Source organism: Sturnira hondurensis, unplaced genomic scaffold (assembly GCF_014824575.4).
Source record: "Sturnira hondurensis isolate 20B ecotype Veracruz unplaced genomic scaffold, ASM1482457v3 Scaffold0009812, whole genome shotgun sequence".
Taxonomy (NCBI): Eukaryota; Metazoa; Chordata; class Mammalia; order Chiroptera; family Phyllostomidae; genus Sturnira; species Sturnira hondurensis.
The window spans coordinates 252,279-264,759 of record NW_028082443.1 but is presented as its reverse complement, the minus strand read 5'-3'; the positions used below and the strand labels follow the sequence as shown (position 1 = coordinate 264,759).

Here is a 12,481-nt window from a genome sequence, read left to right as displayed (position 1 = left end):
CCGGCCAGCCCAGTGCTGGGTGAGCCAGACTGTCCGGAGACCCTGCATCACACTGCTGTACTGTGTCCAGAGGGCTATGGTCCCAAGCACCCCCATATCCTTGCTCAGGGTGACCCCCCAAGACCCAAACTGTCCTGACACTGAGCCATCTCTGCAGCATACGCAGGGGGAAATGGCCACAAGGTGACTGTGGGCCCCTGGGGAAGGGGCTTCGCACATCGCCCCATGGAGCTTGTGCGCAGAAGACCAGCGTCACCATGGTAACGCTCCTGGGGTCTGCTGGGTGGGCATCAGGAACTGTCTGGCTCTGCCCCTGCAGTCCGGATGTCTACCTTGGCACCCAGAGTGCCAGGGGCCTAGAGTATAAAATCCGCGTGCCCCCTAAAACTGATAACCAGAACCGCTCTCCCGACTGAAGTGCTGCGCAGATACAGGCCAACCTCAGACCCTGCCCCATCTGTGCAGAGCCGCTCCACCGGACCCGAGTCCCTGGGCAGATGCCTGCAGAGTCTGCACTCCTGAGGCTCGGAGCAACAGGACCCAGTTTCCAGAGTGACAACTAGTTTTTAGGACACTGTGTGAGAACCTAAAAAGATACCCTACATGGTTTGACAAGTTACAGGCCATGCATTTATTTTAAATGGCAAGGCCCTCATGAAAGCAGTATTCTTCTTCAGTTCAGTAGTTTGACTCTAGATACTAATTAATCAAAAGTAAATATTTTAAAACTCAGTGTACAGTAGAAACACCCTAAGTCCCCCCCACTATTGTGATCTGTTGTCCCGAGAGGCCTGCCACAGCCTCACTGCGAAACCTGAGGACACTCATGAGCAGGATGGAGGCTGTGTGCTTCCCAAGGGTCGGTTGTTTTCCTCCCGCCCTGTTTATGAAAGTTGAAATCGAAATTCTCTAATTTATTCAAAATCACAGATATCACTGAAATGTGACTATGCAAAGACACTTGATATTTCCACAAAACCTAAATTAAATGTTTTAGGAAGTTGCTTTAAAAATACTACTTCAGGCCCTGGCTGGTGTAGCTCAGTGGATAGAGCATGGGCCTGCGAACCAGACAATCGCGGTTCGATTCCCAGTCAGGGCACATGCCTGGGTTGCAGGCCAGTTTCCGGCAGGGGCCAGTTCCCTGCAGGGGATGCATGAGAAGCAACCATACATTGATGTTTCCTCCTCTCTCCTTCCCTTCCCCTCTAAAGATAAATAAATAAAATATTAAAAAAAAATACTACTTCAGGTGGGTGTGAGAGAAACAGCTAGAGAAGAATGGGGGAAAATCATAAAAATCTGGAATGACTCTTCAACCGTATCTTACACCTGTTTTTATGTTCTCACTCTAGTTTATTTAAATATAAATTGGAAACTATAAACCACAGACCCATATTTAAAACAAAAAAAAGCCTTGGCCTTACTTCAAAATTGCTAAGTAAACGCACATGCATTAACATTTTTAAATGAAATTTCTTACGTGTGACTCTTTATGTATGATGCCCACTTTAATCAACTTTTCAAATGGTGGCCCTACTGCCAGGGCCAGTGACCTGGCCAGGCTTCCACTGCAACCCCAAACTGTAGGGCAGTGCCACTGAGTGAGAGAAGAAGAAAAGGAAACACCTACACATACAATAAAGCAGATGAGCATGGAAACAGGTTTCAAAACTGTGAGAAAAATCACAAATAATTGACTACAATTACGTAAAAACCGTGTAAACATCAATGAAGACCCTAAGACAATGGAAAGTAAAACAGTTGTGTGAATGTGGCAACATAATAAATTAGGTATTTCGTATCGCATTTTCTTTCATGAGTTCTAAAAGTCATGTGGAAGCCCTGGCCAGATGGTTGGTTGGTTAGAGCATCACCCCAATACACCAGGATTGCGGGTTCAAACCCTGGTCAGGGCACATGCAAGAAGCAACCAATGAATGCATAAATAAATGGTACAACAAACTGATGTTTCTCTCTCTCAAATCAATATTTTTAAGTCAGTTTGATGTAATTTTGTTTAGAATAGTAACCTACCTTGGGGTACTTTAAATATGAGTCAACATTTAAGAATACAACACACATGCCCTGGCCAAATGGCTCGGCTGGTTAGAGCATCATCCCGTGCCCCAGAAGGTTGTGGGTTCCATCCCTGGTCACAGCACGTGCGGGAGGCAACCAACTGACGTTTCTCCCTCTCTCTCAAATCAACAAACATATTCTCGGGTGAGGATTAAAAAAATACCCCAGTGGTAGACAGCTGCCTGGGCTGACTGGTACCCAGGCAAGTGTTCCTCTGCTGGGAGAAGAGCAGCCACAGCTGGTTGGCATTCTGGGCCTGGTCTGTGCCAGCTCTGTTGTGAACTATACCAGGATGCCAGCATAGTTGAAAATAAATAAATAAATTTTAAGTAAATTTTAAAAACTGAAATAATTTAAATAAATTTTAAAAACTTAAAAAAACCATCAGATACGAGACTTCATTGTTTAAATCTAACAGCCTTGAAAAAAGGCAAGTCAAGAGACTAAATTAAATTGTATTATAAATTGAAAATTCATTATGTGACTCTAATGCACATCTTATTAAGTATGCAATCCCTAACGACAGGTGGACTTCTGTTTATTTACATGTATGTAGTGGGTTCTGACCTGTCCCAAGGGCAACCATTTGGAATACCTAGCTCCTGCCCTGGCCCGCAGCTCAGCTGGCTGGGGGTCATGGCTGGGGCACAGGCCTGGGTTGCAGGTTCAGTCCCCAGTCAGGGCACATACAAAAGGCAACCAACTGATAATGTCTCTCTGTCACATCAGTGTTTCTGTCCCTCTTCCTTCCTTCCTTCTCCTCTCTCTAAACCCTCTCTCCCTGCCTCTCTCTCTAAAAACAATGAAAAAATGTACCTGCGTGAGGATTTAAAAATAAGAAACTAAAAAAAAATACATATATAAACAAAACAAAACATCAATCTCTTAAAAAGCATTCAAAAAGTAGCTGCTTCTTGGAATGGATCAGGGGATGGGAAGCACGGTCATTCCTTAAGAGAGCACTGGTACCACTGAGCACAGGACCCACAGGTATGAACTACCGGGATGCACGTGCCCTCAACAGGAAGCCACCGCCACTGCTCAACACAACCGCCTCCGCCAAGGACAGTACCTGGGGCTGAGGAGAGGCGCTGCCTGTGCAGGGGCCCCCGAGACAGGAGCCCCAAGTAGCTGAGCACCACGAACTTGGTCTCGTAGTGAAAGCCCACGGGCACAGCAGCAGCGGACGCCATGGGGCGGCGGGGGCGCTCCAGGAAGGTCTGCGGGCAGAGGTGCGCAACCTACGGCAGAGAGTGTTTCTTTCAGTTTAAAGTCGGTTATAAGCCAGGGCATTTTCCCATGGACTCCGATTAGTCAACTAAATACCAAAATAAGTGCTTGTCAGACTCCTCTTCCCAGTAACCTTTCAGAAGCACACTTACTTACCAGTGGTCACGTCCCGCCCCCCCACCCCAGCGCACGCTCTCTCCTCCTTCTTTCTAACAAGGCCTCCTCAGCGTCAGCCAGGCCCCTGGCCCCCAGCTGCGGCCTGTCTCCCAGCCTCCTTCGCGCCGTGATGCACCGCAGGCTCGAGCCCCGCCGCAGGCCTGCGAGCAGACAGTCTTCCCTCTGCACCGTGTGGGTCTCTCCTGAGACTTCCTGCTCCCTCCTTTCTAGGACTTGAGATGTGAACGTGGCGGACGCCTCGCTCTGACGTGCAAACCAGGACGCCACTGTAGGGGACCACGTGCAGCACAGAGGCCTCGGCAGCCTTGACGACTGGCTTCTGGTCTGGACTGTCACTTAAGCTCCTATTTTCTGAAACTCTTCCTTAGGCCTTCTAACTTGTTTCCTGATCAACACGAGTACAGCTTTTTCACAGAGACTTAGCAGCGGTTTTACCTGCCATGTACCTTTTTAAAAAACATTTTATTTACTTAGAGAGGAAAAGGGAGGGAGAAAGAGAGAGAAACATTGATGTGTGAGAGAAAACATCAACGAATTGCCTTTCATACACACCCCAACCAGGAGGACCGAGGATTCAGGCCTGTGCCCTGACTGGGAATTGAACCAGGGACCTTTTAGGATGGAGGATGACACTGAACACCAGTCACGACAACATAGTATCATTAACTTATAGTCCCTATGTTATACATTTTATCCCCACAAATGACCCTTACTGTGTACCTTACTAATTGTTTCCACCTGAAGTGTTTTAGTAAGAGGTTTCCAAATACCTTTGTTTACCACTGAAAACAAAAGATGGACTGCTTTAAGATCTCAAGAATTATCCAGTAAAAGAAAAAGGTTTGGATAATCAGCAAATAATAGGAATAAAGACTGGCAAGGCTGGCAAAAGCTAAGATCTGTAACAAGCGAAAAGAGAAATGTGCTAGAATGATTAATGTTTCTATCTACCGGGGGCAATGCTGTAAAATTACACCAAAATACCCAACAAATCAACATGCCTTGAACTGCCCAGTTCAGCTTTAAAAGTTCCTATAAGCTTCAGAGAGGTATTTAAAAATATTACTACATTCTCCAAAGAAAGGGGCAAGTACTACAGCTGACACCAAAGACACAAGCAACACCCCCACGTTCTCACAGGGTGTGCAGCACATTCGGTCACGCTTGCACCCCGCTCCCCAGTGCTTTAATGGGCCCCCACCTTTCTGTTTTACTTTCTCCCCAGCCCGCCGTCTGACCCGACTTCCGACCTAGGCAGCATCCTCCAGGGTCCGTCTCAGCAGAAAACAACCCCCACTACAGAAGCCATGGGGGGCCAGACGCTCTCCCTCCTGCCCTGGTCTGTAGCACCCAGAGGATGAGAGGTGGTCTAGGTGCAGCCAAGCCAGGGGCCACACCTAGAACTTGGGCTCTGAAAGACACTCTAGGTAATTTGCAGAAAAGGCAGTGGTGTGGGTCCACAGAGGTGCTGGCCACCCAAGTGCTGCGGCTGGACCCTGGCAGAGCCTGCAGCAGGACAGCCCTTGGCTCCTGCCCCGTTCCCAGCTGTCCCCTCCGTTCTGAGAGGTGCCCTCTCCGTAAGTACCTGTCCATGCCTGTGAGTGCTGTGGGGTCACTTGGTGTGACTGACCAAGACCTAACCGGGACCTACTGTTCTTAAAGCTTCCAAGGCAGTTTCCCAACAACTGTAACACAGTACGTTCTCAATTTACCGTTTAGAAGACATTCCAATTCTACAAAGCCCCCATATAGACCTGGTAATTATATCTATTAAAATAGAAGACAATGCCTTCTGGCAATTTTGGGTGTGTGTTCATTCAGTATGTGCCTTAAGATACAAGGCGTGCCACAGGCATCAGACACAAAGACAACTCAACAATCACCTGCCCTCAGGAGCATTCAATTAAGGAGAAGAAAACAAAAATATATAAGCAAGTAAGAACAATAAAGTTGCATGGTACAAGTCAGTATCCACAGAGTGGGAGACAGCAACCCAGCAGAGAAAATAGGCATACCTACCTGGGGAAGGGGGAGGGGAAGGGGAAGGGGAAGGGGAAATCAGAGAAGGCTTCATTAAGTAAAACCGGAGCCCTGTGGGGTGGAAGAGGCATTACTAGCCAAACCAGCTGGGCAGTGGGACAGGGATGAACATGAGGGGTAAAGCAGGGCGGAAGAAGGCAGAGTGGAACAGCATGGACCACACGTGAACCACGGCGCCTGGCACGTGTCCTGCACCACAGAGGGTGGGGCTCAACAGGCCTAAGTAGAAATCAGCGTCTGCCGTGCTGGTCTGGTAGGGGAGGCTGGGAAGCTTGCACTGGATCCTACACTCCAGGAGCTACTGTAGCCGTGTCCAGGAACAAACCTCCTAAAACTGTGTGCACAGACCATGTGCATGAGCCTTTTTTTTCCTGGAGAGAAAAACACTTCATTTCTTTCACTCAATTCACAAATTAGGTAATGATGTAAACAGGCTAAAAACTACTGCAGAACCCCTTAGAAATCACATAAGGGCTTCAAGCCATAGAAACATATTAACAGATCCTACACTTTACAAAATCACCCTGGAGCTGGTGCGGGAGATCGAATGGAGATGGAAGACAAGTACACAAGTTAGAGGAAGACTGGAAACATCTGAACGAAATAGGCATGAGATAGACACCAGCAGGAAGGTGACGGACAGAAAAACAGGCCAAGTTCAAAGGTGTGTCAAGTAACTCAGTGAGACACTGACTGAGCGAGCTGTGTGGAAAATGGTATCATTCCTATTCCTCAACTCAGATGGTGCAGGAGAAGGGCTGGTTTGGGGACGAGGGTACCAAGTTCACTTTGGTGCACACTGAATTTCAGAACACCTATAGGTTGTCCAGGTGGAGACATACAACAACTAGTTGGATACCCAGGTCTTCAATGCAGAAAGAGGTACGCCCTGGAGACACAAAGTCGTACCCGCACGAGGCAGTGGGAAGGATGGGGAGTGTGGAGAGGGGCTCCAGAGTTTGAAAAAACAGGAAACACAGCCTACTGTTTTCAGATTACAAAGTACAGAAAATAAAGCTCAGTAAATCCTCAATCTTATTTGTATCAACGACTCTCAGTGAGGGGTTGGGAGGAAAGAACTCTGTACTCCCATCACCATCCCCACCCCAAGCATGGCCACCAGAGTAAGAAGCAGAGGAATATTTATTTCTCAGGAGACGTGATATGAAAAAGAAATACAATTAGAATTCAGGGCAACACTAACATTTCAGGGGTGGCCAAAAGGTGAGAAGCTGGCAGAGGACAGTGGCAGCTGAAAGCTGGGAAAAGACTAAGATGGAGTGTGCCCAGGAGGTGGCAGGGAGCCAGAGTGTGGGCGGAACATCTGAGAGGGAAAGTGCCAGGGTCCCATGCGTGGCCGCAGAGCTCAGGGTGAGTGGCACCGACAGTCTGCTCTTCCAAACAGAGCACGGTTTGCAGGGAAGAAAGGACAGAGGCTAGGGAGGAGCGAGGGGCTAAGCACTCATCTGCTCCGTTCTGCTTCTGTGCACAATTATAGAGACTTAAGCACTTTTCACTTAGTTGAGAAAAAGCCAATGATATATAAAGAAACACAGAGCAAGGGATAAATTATGAAGTAAAGTTCCAAAACAGAAGAGGGAGAACAGAGCAACTAAGTGTCAAAATGTAAGCTTTAAAAAGTCGCAGAATTGCCATGGTTGGGTGGAGTGTTGTCCATCCAGTGGACCGAGAAGTAACGGGTTCAATTCCAGGTCAGAGCACACACCTAGGTTGCGGGTTCAATTCCCGGTCCAGATGTGCACCAGAAGGCAATCGATCAGTGTTTCTCCCTCCCCGCCCCCCAACCTCCTCTCTAAAATCAATGAACATATCCTCAGGTGAGGATTAAAAAATAAAATAAAAAATATATAATAATTTATACCACCCACGTCAGACATACTAATTTAGAATGTCATGGTAATGAGAAAAAACACAATAAAGATAAAATGATAGGACGTCATACCTATATTATATTCCTTACCTACCCCTTAGAACCGTAACAGAAACACATTACAATTTAACATTTCATTAAATTAATTCAGGAAGCTCTTTGTTTTTAGGCCATTTCTTTCCACTATAATAAAATTATAATGTAACAAGATTATTTACTACCCCAGTAATATGGAGTTGAACAAATCTATAATTCTGGTTTGCAAAGAGAAAAATAAAAATCTAGATATCTCAGCCACAAATCAAAACTTGTAATTTAAAACATTAACAAAGTTGTGTGGTTACCAGACCTCTAGTCTCAAAACTCACTGGTGGTCTGAGTAGGGAACTTTTTTTTGAAGCTCCACAAATTAACATGAATCCAATAACTATTTTTTAATCCATGCTTTATTAGGGCCTACAGAATTCTAAGACTTTCTCCAAAATAAACGTAAAATTAAATAATTCTAGTGAAAATTGTGAAATTATAACCCACTCCCCCAGCTGAGAAATGCAACTGAGCAAGCTGTCATTTTAAAGCTCACCAGTCTCTACGTATTCTAATGCAGGCCATCCCTTTCCAGCTCAAACACACCCAAGCGAAACCCTGCAGTTCATCCCTGGCTGCTGGGGTGCATGGGACTGCAGCTCGGGCCTGTGAACTTGATGGTTGCCAGTTCCACTCCCATCGGGGCACCCATCGGGGCTGTAGGGCAGGTCCCCACTTGGGGGCGTGTGAGAGGGAACCAATCAACTGATGTCTCTCTTGCACATGATGTTTCCCTCCCCCCTCTCTCTCCTTCCCTTCCCGTCTAAAAATAAAACCTAAAGAGTTGCCAGTAAGCAGTTTCTCAATCTGCTGAGATTTTTGGCTTCCATGCAATTGTCAATTTGGCCTGAATAAACTCATAAAAATTTAAAAATCAATCAACCAACCCATAAAAAAGAGCTGCCCGGAAACACTCTCACTCATCAGCTGGCACTCACTCTCCCCACAGACACACAAACGCAAAGTGACTCTCACAGTGGGTTCCTCTGGCTCCCGAGTGGGTGCCGGGAGCTGGTGTCACAGGGAGGCCTGGTTCAGCCACTTCTGCACTCCCAGGTCCGGGCCGCTGAGGAATGAGAGCACGTGTCTCAACAAAAACCTGCAGCAGCCAAAGCATGGGATCGCCGCCCACTGACTGATGGGCACAAGCAGCTTCATACAGGGGAACAGCATGTGGCCACGAAATGAGGGGAAGCGCAGACATAAGCCACAGCCTGGCTGAGCCCTGAGAACACTGTGCTGAGGCCCCGGGCCCCAGTTGGGGGGCGAGCGAGAGGCAGCCAGCGGATGTTTCTCTCCCTTTCTCTCTACCTCCCTTCTCCTTTCTGTAAAAATAAATAAGTAAAAAAGGAACGAAGTCCACATATGATATAATTCCCTTTATATGAAACCTCCACCCAGAATCTGAGACTCTACTGAGACCAGGGTAACACGGTGGCTGCCCAGGCTGGGAAGTGGGGAGACCGGGGGTCAACAAGGGTTGCTAAGGGGGCTGAGATTCCCCTTGGGGTGGTAAGAATTGGGGTGATGGTTGTGTACTCAGGGAAAGTACTAAAAACCACTAAATTGTGCAGCTGGTGAGTTGTGTATGTTAATTATATCTCGATAAAGCTGTTAAAAATAGTTCTGAGAACTCTATAATATACATTAAGAACTCTTAGTGTCCAATTACTTGGAGTAAGATATAAGTCAAAGTCATGTTTAAAAAACAGTGATAAAAATAGAACGGCAGTACTTGGTAACTGTTGAAAACTTGCTTTGTAATTTGGCCGGGTGGGTCAGTGGGTTAAGGGGTTTGATTCCACTCAGCAGGGAGCCTGAGGTGTGGGCTGGATCCCTGGTCCCCAGTGTACAGGAGGCAACTGATCCATGTTTCTCTTAAAAAAGAAAAAAACCCACCTCGATAAACATATCCTCGGATGAGAAATAAAAAACCAAATAACTAAAACTTGTTTTGCAGGTCTACATTATTAGGTAAGAAACACATTTTTTAGGGCAATGACTATCACTGCTGTAAATCACTGTCTGGATGTTTGGTAAATACTACCCCACGTGCTGGGGAGCTCCTCTTGTCTGGACTGAACTGGCTGGACTCAACCTCACAGAGCCTCCCGCAGAATTCAGCTATCAGGGTACAACCCTCCATAAGACAAGAAATCATTTGGGGGTGGGGCACGGGAGAATGCTGGGACCAGCAGGGGACCAAACAGAGTAAAAGAGTTTGCGAACCCCTGATGGCCTATCATCCAGGGGAGGCTGCTTCATCAGGCTGGACTGTTTCCACTTTGCAGGTGTACATGCACAGTGGCTCTGTGGCCTGGCCTCCACCAGCCTTTGCTCAGTTTTCGGGAAACTAGAAAAGAGAGGCACCGTGAGGGTGTGGCCGCAAGACAAGCTGAGGCAGAGAGAACGTGACGGTTCACGAGCAGCCTCAGGGAAGCCTCGCCGACGATCGCACTCCAGCTTCCAGGCTGGTTTGCTCGACAACCCACGGGGGGGGGGGGCGGTTTACTGCCTCCAGGCGGAGAAGGCGGGGTCCGCCGAGGTCTCTCGTGCTGGAGAGACCAAGGCTGGAGACAGCCGTCGGGTCTCACCTCTGTCCGAGCCTCGGCTCAGAAGCCTAAGCCAAACAGGAGCGGAGAGTCCCCCTGGAGCGGCGAGTGGACAGAGGGCTAGGAGGCGTGGACCCGCGGCAGTGTGTGACAGCAATCATTATCATCACTGTCCTCATTGGTGTCCGCACGTCAGTGCGGAGAGGACAAACGACTCCAAAGACTCGGGCTGGCAGGGCTGGCCCGGAACCGCTCTGAACGAACTCCTGCTTCTAACAGAAGAGCCGTGTTTCGGGGTGAGGGCCCCCCGCCGGTCCCCACCCGCCACCTGCTCAGGAAGCCCCGCTCCGCGCGCGATCGCGGCGGGACCTGGCCGGACAAGTCCAGCTTCGAGAACGCTCGGGCGACACCCATGGACACTCCCGTGGCCTCGGAACCGCCGAGCAGCCGGAGGTCCGGCACCATCTCAGGACACCTTCCCGCCCCGTGAAAGCCGCCGGCGGACCTGGTTGAGATCCTGTTGCGCGCGCCCAGAACCCCACTCCCCTCACCTGGCCCTGACCCAGAGGAGGTGGAAGAGGCGGCGGCGGAGGCGGCACTTATTTCACACAGCGTCCTTCCTCCAGCGGCGCGGACGGCTGCGATCCGCGGCCCTAATCTACCGCCGCCGCCATGTTAGAAGGTTAGGTCACCGCCGGCGTGTTTCCGTCACTGCCGGCGTCGCAGCGGGTGGGGTCGCCCAGGGGCGCCGGAAAAGGCGGGTTTCCCGAGCGGAAGTACAAGCCGTAGAGGTCTGGAGGTCTCTCCGCGCAGATGTGCCCCGGGAGAGCCGGCGTCTCTTCCCGGGAGTCGCTCAACTCTATGATTCCTGGGATTGGCCGAAGTGGTTGGCTGCGGCTGGAAGGAGCTGGTTGGGGTGCTCTACAGTGCCGTGTCGGGAGAGGGTGGGGACTCCCGCGGCGGGAACGTTGCTGCGGCCGCAGAACATGTCCCGTGTCCACAGACAAGAGTGTTCGAGAAGTGGCAGGAGAGCCTCGGAGCTGGCGGCCAGTGGTTGGGGGACCACCCTTGAAAGCTGGGATTTCTGGGGTGAGCGTGGCGTGGCATGGCGTAGAGAGCCCGTTCTCGGGGCGGGGGGCGGAGAGACCCTGCGGAAGCAGAGGCCCTGTGGAGATAAAAGGGGCTGCCAGTAGTAATCTGTTTTGTTCATAGCACCTAGCGTTGGACCTGAAGTAGACTGTTATGGGAGGTCTACCGGAACCCCGCGTCCTTTGCGGGATTTAGCCGAGAGGGTATAATATGCAAACCATGCCAAAGCTAACCTCAGGACCGGATGCCGCGACCAACGACCCTCCGCCCCGTGCCTGCCAATCAGTGAAGACCACGACCTTGAAAGGACACCCCTGGAAAGCTGCTGAGTAGTCTATTGGGTCCTCCCAAACCTCTCCTAAAATCCATGCTTTATAGAACAGACAAAATTCTTAGGACAACGGGCCCAGTTGTGTCTCTCTTCGTCAGAAGTCAACGAACATATACTTGCGTGAAAACTTTTTGCAAATTGAGAGAATGAAAGGAAGATTACATACTGGAAGAAAGCAAGGTAGAGATTAGATAACAGGATGGTTGGCAACATTATTCTCCTGAAGGTAGTTAGAATTTGCTTCAAAGGTGCATTCACGTGGATCCACAGAAACAATGGACAGGGCTTGCTGAAGGCTAAGAGAAGTCTTTAGTGAAGAAGTTTTATGCGTGGAGACATGGCTACACATCATTTCCTGCCCAGTTAGGAATTTATGATCAGATCACTTCCTGAGGCTAGTTTCCAGACAACCCCCTTTTTTTACCCACAGTATTTTTTTTTTAATGTCTCAAAAATTATAATAAATGACAAAGAAAAAACGTTGATCTTGACAGTGCCATGTCTGTTTCAAACATTAATTTCATAACTGATTGTACGTGTCACTACATTGCTCCTTTCACTCTCCAACCCGTTATTTGCAGAACACTTAAATGGTAGGAGGGTATGTAATAAAAAAAATGAATATCGCCTCACGCTGACCTAGGGATGATAGAGGGAGGCATAATCCTGGAAATGTCTGGGATGGTGAAGAGCGAAGTTTCTAACGCAGCAACCAGCAAGATAAGAGAAATAAACTCATCTGGAGTGGCTCAGTTCATGAGAATACTGAACCAGATGAGGTCCACTTTGTGGGTTTCCACACAGCTCCACTGACTCCCTGACCTTTCGTCTGTGTCACCGGAAAGGAGGCTGTCGCGGAAAAAAAGCGCCCACAGATCATTTTCAAATAAAGTGCAAGGGCACGCGCATGCGCCTAGTGCGGCGGGGGGGGGGGGCGGAACGGGACCGCCCGATCCTACTTTCTTCTCATTGGGTGAGAGCGCTACGCGGTCACGTGACAGG

The 12,481-nt window shown here is 49.0% G+C and overlaps 2 protein-coding genes across 6 annotated transcripts in view; one reads left to right on the top strand and one right to left on the bottom strand.

Annotated features, from left to right (window-relative positions):
- The window catches only part of BCL2L13 (BCL2 like 13), a 43,908-nt gene extending 33,206 nt beyond the window's left edge, over window positions 1–10,702 (bottom strand). For all 5 annotated transcript variants that reach the window (XR_005068209.1, XM_037058068.1, XM_037058069.1 and 2 more), the window contains exons 1-2: window positions 10,611–10,702; window positions 3,155–3,323 (exon numbers count right to left, since the gene is read on the bottom strand). Coding sequence is in view for 4 of the 5 variants with exons in the window: in XM_037058068.1 (XP_036913963.1) it covers window positions 3,155–3,275 (121 nt within the window). In the remaining variant the exon portion in view is untranslated. The remainder of the gene's footprint in view (window positions 1–3,154; window positions 3,324–10,610) is intronic.
- On the top strand, window positions 6,271–12,306 carry LOC118995141 (uncharacterized). Its single transcript, XM_037058083.1, has 3 exons — window positions 6,271–6,304; window positions 9,799–10,969; window positions 11,272–12,306. Exons 1-3 carry the CDS (start codon window positions 6,271–6,273, stop codon window positions 11,276–11,278), a joined length of 1,212 nt encoding a protein of 403 aa, XP_036913978.1. The 3' UTR covers window positions 11,279–12,306.
- Window positions 12,307–12,481: the final 175 nt, after the last annotated feature.

Excerpts from the sequence above, each read along its gene's own strand:
- LOC118995141 (XM_037058083.1), top strand. The coding sequence starts at position 6,271 with ATGGTGCAGGAGAAGGGCTGGTTTGGGGACGAGG. Across the intron at positions 6,305-9,798 it reads GGGCTGGTTTGGGGACGAGG|GTGTACATGCACAGTGGCTC; the intron begins GTACCAAGTTCA and ends TCCACTTTGCAG.